Below are 10,404 nucleotides of genomic sequence, written 5' to 3'. Positions count from 1 at the left end.
AAGTTTAAAGCGGTTGCACTTCTGTACTACAGTAAATAGAAAATAAAGTGACAGCGCTGTTTTCATGTCTAATTTGGATACAAGGTTAGTTTTCGATTGCCAATAAAGCGCATAAAAAAATATACATAAATCGATGAACAAAAAAGGTTCTAATCTTAAAACTCCAACGAAGTCAAGGTCTTTAAATCATAAGAAAGTTGGAAAGTTCTACGGGGACGTGAAATGAGGAGAAAAGTTCATGATTCATGATGGCTTCGATCAGCGTTATCAAAAGAAGATCGACCTTTCAACTCGTTCAACAGAACAAAATATATATAAACTAGAAAAGCATGCGAATTTAATATTGAAACTAAAAGTTCACATGATTTTGATGCATAACTCATAAATTGCCATCATTTTTTGAACTTTTTTGTACGAGATTCATTAGAAAAGATATCGATGTAGAAGACATTTGGAATAGAACGTGGCTGGCATAATGGTTTAAAATACTAGAGAGTTTCTAAGATCTCTCATTTATTTGGCAGTCATACAAAACACAAAAACTGAACAGTAGCGAAATTTAATAACTCGCGTTTTTCTTTGAAAAAAAGTCAATCAAATCAATTTGACATAAAATTTCAAAATTAAAAACATTGAAAAACGAAACAAATGCACTCTAAAAAGTTTCAAACTGTTATCTGGAAAAAAACTATACCACCCGGACAGTGTGAGGACGGATTAAAAAACTGAACATCGACCAATCTGGACGAAAATCAGAGAGTAACTAAAACAATTGAAGAAAGAAACTTTCCGTAAAAAATTGAAGAAATCACATAAATAAAGTTTTTTTTTCTCACTCTAAAAAAGCTATCCAGACCAATCACAAAAAACCGTAACTGAGGAAAGATTAACCTTCTACAAAATTTTGTGAAACCGAATGTGACAAGTTCATAAAAATTTTTAATCACTGGTTACCTGAATCGCATAACTGCAATTAATAGGCGTTAGTAGTTTTGCAAAAATTAGGCTATAGTTATGACGAAATAAGATCGCAAGTATAGAAACAGTGAAAACAGTTCTCGAAGTACCGCTGCAAAAACAAAATTGATGCGCATTAATTTTTCTCTATCACTTCCAGAGTAGCTTTTGATGCCCTGCAGTTACAGGTGTTTTTATATGTGCACTGCTCTGGCAGTACTTATATCACGCTTTCCATAAAAACTTGTTGAGTTCCAAGAAAAATTAAATTAGAATAGGAGATTCTTGAATTTGAGCAGAAAACAGTTTTTTCTTGATCAAAAATTGTTCTACTAGAGATCTCAAAATTTTCTGTCTGATATATTTTCAGACCTCAAGGTTGACAAAAAGTTTTTAATTCGTAACGGAATGCTTTACGAAAGTGTTTTGTTCTCTTTCCAGTCAGTTTTGCCTCTAGTTCAAGCTTTGTCTGAAACGCATAACTTTTTTTAGAAGTATCTTGTTTTCGTAACTCTCGTACCTTTTCACAAAGTCATGCACTTATGAAAATTTTTTATAGAAGCCCAATTTGTTTGCTACTTCTTTATTCTTATTGTCATAAAAAAACAGGATCAATTTTGGCTAAAAATTGATAAATTTGTCGCAAAATCTATAAAACCATTTTTCACACTTTGACATTGTTCATTGTTACAAAAATAACATGATTTTAGTTGATTAAAACCCCTTCGTTAAGGTCGCTATTTATCCGAAATGGCTAAACGATCGAAATAAGAACCAAGTAAAAAATGGTATACGAATTTACGCTATAATTACCTAAATTGTTGTCAAAACTGATGCCAAATCTTTCTACCAAAAAAGCAAAGTGTCCATTTGCACAAAAATTCTAGACGCAGAGAACTTAAATTTGATACCAGATATATATATATATATATATATATATATATATATATATAATACTGATGCCCTCAAGACGATGAAAATGTGTTTGAACAAAAAAACTCGGTGCTGCCATAAAATTCTCCCATTTTTTTCAAAAAAAATATAGGGAACAATTATTTGTCTATTGATCATTACCCTAGAGTGCATTCATCGGAAAAATACATAATCACAGCTTTCGGCATTACCAATTCGATTATTCTGAGATTAAATTTTTAGAGATTCAGCGACAATTAACAGAACTCCAAATCGAGACGGCTGCCAATCGAGCAGCCAATGCAGTCAAAATAGACTTCTCACAGCCTAAGTTGTCCCAGTTCCCGGGAACTTCTGTGACGTCACAAGGTGGGGCTGCCTCAATTGGCGGAGGAGACTATGAAGTGATTTTGAAAGCTATCCGAGACCAAGATGAGCAGCTAGTGAAAGCTGCCGAGTCCATTCGAGACGAAATACGAGAGTTAAAGCGTGAACGACTTCAAAGTCGTGAAAAGTAATGCTTGAACATAATTGTATCAGGCCATTCAATAAGTAATTTGATGAGCTATTGGCTCAGAAGGTTAAGCTCTAGGACAATTTTTTTTCATTCTTTTGGTTTCGTTAAACTCTTTTAGTAGATTTGCAAAAACTACAACAGACAAATTAAATACAGTTTTTTTTTTTTCGATTTTTGAGTGATCATTGTATGGCTGCTTACAATTCGTATCATAGTAATCAAATTTAACCAAGTAAGGACAAGCGAAATTGGGAAAACAATTTTTTTCCTGTTTTGTCTGTTTGATTTATGTTTTGATGCCGTTAATTCTCTTCGAACTTTTAATAAAACAATTATTTGGACGGTATCCTTGATAGCGATTTTCAAATTGTCGAGAAAACCAGCCAGTTCAATTTTGAAAAGTTGTTTGGTTGGATAAAATGTTATTAAACGATCGGTTCCTGCGTTTAAAAAACTCCAAAAGCAATAGTTTTTTCCTCTGTGTTACGTTCATTTTCGAACAAAGGCAGATATAATCTGTGATTGAGAAATGCTTAAGAGCGCGCAATGTGGCCTAATAGTGCTCTTGCTGGTGCATTCTTTTTGTAATTTATATTTATCTATAGTATATTTGGTGTAACAATAGTTCCAGAAAGCAAATTTTTAAGCCCAATTTGAAAAAGGCACTGGTGAAAATGGTCTCCCACTGCTAAAACCAAATCAAATAAAAAACAGACATCATTCAAAATTTGACCTATCTTCCTTAGGCAAACCACTCGAGTGGCACCTCAGCTGCCAATGATTCCCTACCAGCCTAAGAACCCTGCATCTCAGATTAACGCCCTTAAGTCTGCCTACTTGATGGCCGGGGGACACGACACCAATCTGCTTCGACAGATGAACGAGACAATGGGCGATGCCATGAACAAACACGTGACCAGAATGGGTGGGGTGGGGTACGGTGCAGAGGGAGGACAGCCCAAGAGTTTTATGGGAGTGCCGAAACCAGAGATGTCGGCCACAGAAGCCATGAGGGTTACAATTTGTCATTATTCGTTTAAGCGACTCATTGACTGAATTTTAAACTATGCCAAAACTATATTTGCTAAAACTATGCATGGTCAAAACTAGAATTTAAGATTAAAAACAGCTATGCTTAATTCAAGGATTTAAAAATGGGTTGCATGGAGTTAAATTTGTGATAAAATGACTTTCCAGTTCAATGAAAAATTGAGTTTTAATAAATTTCAGAAAACATGAGAAAAGTTTGTCTACTTAAAAAATTCTAAGCCTATTGTTAAGCTATGGTGACAGCACTACTTTAAAATCTCAGTGTACAATTGTTTGTGTGGATTGGGTGGAAGGTTTTTAGCAGTATAAAACAATATCTAAATTTAAATATTGTTTTATAATCCTAAAAACCTTCCATCCAATCCACACAAACAATTGCACACTTCAGTAAAAACAAATTTATCTGATGAGAAATTTCAGCTGCTGGAGTATGAAAAAGAGAACCGTCTCATCATGCAGGAATTGGATCTACTCCGATACAGAAGAAGCAATGGTAAGTTCTGATCCACGATTATCCTTCGGGTACGTTAACTTTGGTTTCAGTTCAATTAGTTCAATTACATAACTGTCTTTTTTGATCCGCCTCGATTCTGATTCTATCATTCTTTATCTTTCAACCTTATTGAATTGACGCTCATGAATCCATATCATGGCGATTATTTAGAAAAATGCAAGTTTTCAAACTTGATAGAGCGCACATTAAAGTGTTAAAGCAGAATCAATAACGTTCGAGAAAATTTTAGGCCGTGTCCGGACAAAGCAGTCCCAGATAAAAAAAAGTCCCAGACAAAACAGTCCCAAATTGATAATTATTCTCAGACAAAACAGTCCCAGAGTTAAGCCTCTGAATTCATTGTTTTTAATTGACATGAATTAGGATTAAACTAGAAACTTGTTTCAAAATACCTTATTTGGCAAAAACTATGTTGTAATCAGCTTAAAATTTAGTCGATGCATTACAATATTGAGAATAAGTTGAGGGGTTTCTTTGTTAATTTTCATGAATATGCTTATTTCTATCTTCAGACCGGACTATTTCGTCCCGGGTCAACGATCATACAACTTTCTTTGATTTCGTACTAGGTCATATATGATTCTTAGTAATCATACTAAGTCATATATGATTTGTATGAATTCTTGGTAGTCATACAAGGACCATATATGATTTCCTAGAAATCATACAAGGATCATACAAAAACATTCAAAGACTAAAAACTGTATAATTTTGATTTTCCATTGAAGTTGAAAAAATTTCTTGGATTTCATACAAGGTCATATATGACACATAATACATTGACTGGTGCCACAAATTCTCGTATAATGTAGTCAGAGGACTTATTAAATTATTATATCGCATTTGCAATCCACATTTGATTCTTTGTGTGCGCTAAAAGAATAACTTTGTGGTTTAAACGTATTCAGAAAACGAATTTGACGTGATATGCAGTTTTTTTCTTGATTAATTTTGTTATAAATGAGCATTTATGTGTATAAACTGGCCTCAGAGTATGTCAAAAATTTTGTTATTTGTTTAGACTTACTCTTTTATTTTGAACCCAACTTGCAATTGATATTGTACGTTAGGGTCTTTTGGCGGATCACAATGTGATGCCGGGGTATCATATAGGTGATGCCCTATCGAATAAAAACAAAAAACATAAATGGTTGAAGATTTTCAAAAAACAGATGTATGATTCTTGGTATTCGTATTAGGATCATGTATGATTTCTTGGTAATCATACAAGGATCATATATGATTTCTTTGGTTTCATACAAGGATCGTACTAAGAAATCAAGTATGGACAGTATGAAATCATATATGATCCTTGTATGAAATCAAAGAAACTTCAACCCGGGGTGGGAATATTTTGCAAATCGGGACTGTTTTGTCCGGGACTGTTTTGTCTGTTCACCAGTACAGACCCAACATGCCTAATAAAAGTAGGTAGTGTGAGATTACGCAGAAAAAAACATTATAAAACATCCATCAATTAATTTACTTAAAAATAATTCGCAAAAACTGTAGATCAAAAATAAAACAATTGCATGAATTGCGGAAATCAGATAACACTTATCAGTAATTAATTTTCCATTAAAATTTAGAGTTTTCTATGAAACTTACATAATTCGAACTATGCGAATTCGTTCAATTGTGCCAACGATTTTAAGTAATGGTTAAACCTATTTGTACATGAGTGTGCGTGTGTTTGTGTGTGTGTGTGTCTGATTGTGTATGCAAATGTTTAATTTCTGTGATTTAATCTATTTTCATGGCTACGAAGAAGGGCGGTTTGACCTGCAAAAAAGCAAGATTAATTCACGCAAACACTATGTGAAAAATTGTGAATTAAGTTTGCATGAATAAGTACAGCAACAAATTGATAATGTAAGAAGGTTATTTTTAAGATTTCAACTGTAGTTCAAAAATTCGAATTGTTGTTCACAGACCCTGTTGAAGTGTGTACATCTTTTTCTCAAGCAAACAGTAATGGACAAAGGTGAACATTGGGTCCACAAATGTTAGAAGGAGACAAAAAAGAAATCTAGTTGGTTTACAGATCCTTAAGGATCTCCTGAAACCACGTTCAACTTTCGATGAAAACGAGTATTGAACATAATCATTACTTTAAAAAAAATTAAACAAATGTAATTGGTCTCTTGACAAGTTTTGCTTTAAAATGTTTCTCTATTTTTATGTTATTTAAAAAACGATAAATATTGAAAATAGCAAACTGCCGTTCAATTCTTCCCTATTTTTAACTGAGATCTCCAGTCATAAGGAAACAACTGTATAACTGAAGTGCGTGTAAGTTCAGCGACCTACATTTTTAATCACTTGTTGGTTCCGCAAAAAGTCGGCTTGTGATTGACTTAAATTAAAATAATTTTCATATTGAAAAAAATATTTGAAAAACTTTTTTTTATAGCTGAAAGTTCTAGGTTTATTAGATGAAATAGATAAAAACTATTAAATTGCATGTTGAATATCAACAAGGAGTACCACTATTGTTTGGAACCATCAACCTAATTAATATCTAGTGATTCCATAATGGCCTTGACCTCTAAAACGAAATTTTGAAGTAAGAAATCGTGTTTTCATGTGTAAGAAACAAATTAAAGCAAAAGCGGAAAACCTTCAGTTGGTAACCTTAAATTGGTAAAAATTTCCCAAAGCTTTTGGATTAATTTAAGAACTGCAATTCATGGGTTCTGAGTATTTTATTCGGTGTCCCGTTTTTTCGCCCCTATTCATTTAACCCCCTATCATTTAACCCCGATTTAATCACCCCTGTATCATTTAACCCCTCTATTTTTTAACCCCTCTATCATTTCTCCCCGACTTTAATCCTTCTATAAAATAAGGATAATTAATATAGCAATATAATCATTTGGCCATGCCTCAGCGGCCCGTGGGACTTGATATGAAACTACCACAACCGAACGTGGGATTAATTTATCCACTTAATTATGACAAAACATGCCTTTAATGTCGACTTCTAAGTGACGGGATGAAATGCTCGAGGGGTGAAGTGATAGAGGGGTTAAATGATAGGGGGTTAAATGAATAGGGGTGAAAAGAAGTAGAACCTATTATTCATCAGAGATGCCATTAATGATCGGATTAAACGCCATCAATTCTTTGCACCAAGGTGCTTTTTAACATAAGAACACAAGGGGTTGATCGTGTCCCAGTTCAAAGCAAATTGAGTCTGGACTAGTTTTAGCTTATGAAGTTATTTTGAGTTACTTAAATCTATTGCAATTTCTTCCGTTCCTCAGTCATAAAGTCGCGGTAGTAGTTGTGGAAAAATTGACGTATAAAACGTACCCATTCAAAATAAAGTCGAGCTCAGAATTGTAAATAGTTTAAGAGATATTTTTAGCATATTTTTTCAAATCAACAAATAGTTTTTAACACAAATTTTTTCAACATCTATTGATGATCTGTTTATTCTTACAGAAGAGGACATTGTTGAGAAGGTGCAGCGTGAACACTACCTGAAGATGATGAACATGCAACACGAGATAGATACTCTGAGAGCTGAGGCATACCTCAAACAGATTAAGGAGTATCTCAACCCTCCGGTAACACAATATACCATTACATATAACTTAGATGCCACACCTCTCATATAAGCTTGAAAAAAGTATTGGTTAGTAAATAAGTTAGTATTTTTTACTGACAATGATAACTCCTAGATTCCTTTTACTGTCTCTCTCAAATTAAGTTCCGAGACTAATGAAACCCTGGTCAGACTAACTTAGGTGCCCACTTGTGTTCATCGCTCAAAATTACAGGATGCTTGGTTGACCCTAAAACAGGGGAAAAGTCTGACCAGTGGCTGATTTGATCTCACTTTTGTGTCATCAGAAGCAGTTTCGAGAGCATCACCAAAATCTTATTACTGGCACGATCTTGTGCTGTTCTACTGTCCTTAAACACAGAATCATATAGGCAATCATCGAAAAGATTAAAAATGGTTTTGTGTTTGACTGGTAGCCTAAACCGATTCCGCCCCTTAAGGAGAACCCACACCTGATGACGCCATCGAACCCTCTCTTCAGCAACAACTACGTCAGTCTGCATAGCCAGCCATACGACCCCACGTGAGTTTCATCCATGAACGAATGTGATGTCTTGTTATTGAACCCCCCTCACCCGCCACACTTAATGAGTAGATATTTATGACAACCCCCGAGCTCAGGCGTAATTTATACATTTAAATCTTTGATATGGCACAAAACATTCAACTCAAACAAAAAAAACGGACTTGTAGAGCACATTAACGAAAAAAAAATCTAGACTGTTAATAAAATCCAATTTATATTGAGCGGATCGCAACTCAAGGCTATTTCTGAACAGTAAAAATGAACAAAAAATTAACATTGCTGTTGAAACAACACTAGGTAGCACCTTACATTATTTTTCTCAATGTCTCTCTTTTGATCCTATTAATTTCAAGCCCTAATAATTAACCACGAACTTATTTCCTCAAATAATTGGCACAATTAGTTTTCAAAATAAGGGATACGTGGGGTTTGGTTTTAAAAATTGAGGTGTTATAGCTCAAAATAGACATTCGAATGTTTCGGGTGTAGTGTGAACAGATATGAGGTTAAAATATGGCGACAGGCTAAATGTATCGAGGGTGAAAATAAGCCCAGAGTTAGGTCGCAGGTGAAATCAAGTATGTCCACACCCAAGATGAACGCAAGAGGGGGTGGGGGGTGTCGTTAATTACGAAGTCTGGAGGACTATAGAAAGTTTCCTCGAGAGATAATAGTAAAGCTGTTTTAACAGAGCCGGTTTTGTCATCTTCTACGATTTCCTGCTCAACATAGACCATACTTACGACAAGATGCAGTTGATTGTCTCTCTATACAATGGTCCACATGAAGTGTGTACAGCCAAAGTACTCCCAGAGCGAGACTGTTTCTCACAGGCAATGCCCACACAGCAAGGCTCAGTGGATCCAGTGACTGACAGCAGCATGAAGTTCTGTTTGCTGTCTATCAGTCAGCCGGTTCAAAAGTGAGTTGATGTCTTTTCTGATATGGTTTCTGGCTATTTTTGGTCTCTCCTCTCCATCTTTTAAAGCGCAAATGGTATAGATATTGTTTTTGAAACGGAGCACAGTACCCAATAGTTATTCCCTAATTTCAGACAAAATATCCCTGCGAGTTCAGACAAAACAATACCAGTCAAAGAATAGTTATAAGTAAACATCGGCTTCAGCTAGACTGTATTCAGACCGAAATGATCTCTGATCAGACCGACCGTACTATGCAGAAATTACTTCTGATTCTACTGAGCGCGCTCGAAAGATTTTAGAGCGCTTGAATTCACATCAGGTCATACTCAATTGCGCCCGAAATGCGCTCGAAATTCCTTCTGATCAGGCCCGCCTGGTCATTTTGGTCAGACCTGATTGTGCTCAAATTCATTTCGGATCAAATCTACATGCGCTAGAAACAGTTTCTGATAAAATTCACTTTTGCTCAAAGTTGTCTTTTATGAGATTATTCTGCGCTCCAAATTGTCTCTGATCAGACTAACCTGTGTTTTTGAGGTCGTCCCGAATATGTAAACTTGAGCGCAATTTAGTCGGATACCACAGTCCTGGTCGGATCTCATGTCGGGATCTATTTTGTGTGGAACAGTTTTGTCCACTCTCGTTTGAAGTGCATCGCAATAATAATCATTTCGGTTGGGATATAAATTTATAATTGAGGCTTAGTGTGCTAAATTCTCAAAAAATATAGTTTCCAGTACATCTTTATTCGACATAAACAATTTTCAAAAAAATTATTTCTGTTTCGTCTTCTATAAAAATATCTTTTAGGTGAATATTCCAGAAATATGCTGTTGTGATTTTTAGTTTATGATAATCCAAGATTTAATTATATACAATTTCAGCCGCCCAATCTGGATTAATCCAGCTATGTTTTCATATCGCTCACCGTGACTTGAGTCAACACGTTGCCCCAATATCCATGCCAAAAATTAAAATTAAAGTTAAGTTTTTGATTTCAAATTCTGTTGATGTTAAGATGTCGTCCGGGCCCCGATTTGGCCTTGGTAGTTGAGGTACAGGCCCAGAGCAGCTTCCTTCCGAGGCAGAAGACAATCGGGTGGGCAAAGGTGCTCCTGTTTGACAACCAATTGAGGGTTCTCTCTGGACGGTGGAGGACCCCCATCAGACTCATCCCTCTCAGGGCAGACATGATTGTCAAGGACCTCAACACTGTCCCGCAGGTAAACCAAATGAATTATATATAAGATCATCATCAATGATTCTGTTAGAGCCTTCTAATGGTATTATTGCAACTCATAATTCTGTTTCTTAGTCTGCTTATACAGTTTTCAGTGAAAAAATGATGTAGTTTGAAAAAGAAGGCTTTTAAAACTGAAAAAAAATATCTTGAATGTTTAGAACTTCCACTCATTTGAGAGAAATTCAGAACTT

The 10,404-nt window shown here is 35.1% G+C and overlaps 1 protein-coding gene across 1 annotated transcript; it reads left to right on the top strand.

Annotated features, from left to right (window-relative positions):
• Nucleotides 1–2,036: 2,036 nt before the first annotated feature.
• Nucleotides 2,037–10,193, top strand: LOC142354933 (coiled-coil domain-containing protein 17-like; the record flags this gene model as incomplete). The annotated part of the gene is made up of 7 exons (XM_075407257.1): nucleotides 2,037–2,383; nucleotides 3,133–3,400; nucleotides 3,857–3,929; nucleotides 7,398–7,522; nucleotides 7,938–8,044; nucleotides 8,739–8,969; nucleotides 9,989–10,193. Coding segments are annotated over 7 exons (1,356 nt in total), but the record flags the coding sequence as incomplete, so codon positions are not given.
• Nucleotides 10,194–10,404: the final 211 nt, after the last annotated feature.

Source organism: Convolutriloba macropyga, unplaced genomic scaffold, assembly GCF_964194025.1.
Source record: "Convolutriloba macropyga unplaced genomic scaffold, txConMacr16.3 SCAFFOLD_4772, whole genome shotgun sequence".
Taxonomy (NCBI): Eukaryota; Metazoa; Xenacoelomorpha; order Acoela; family Convolutidae; genus Convolutriloba; species Convolutriloba macropyga.
The sequence above is the reverse complement of the archived record's forward strand: the minus strand, read 5'-3'. Positions and strand labels throughout refer to the sequence as shown.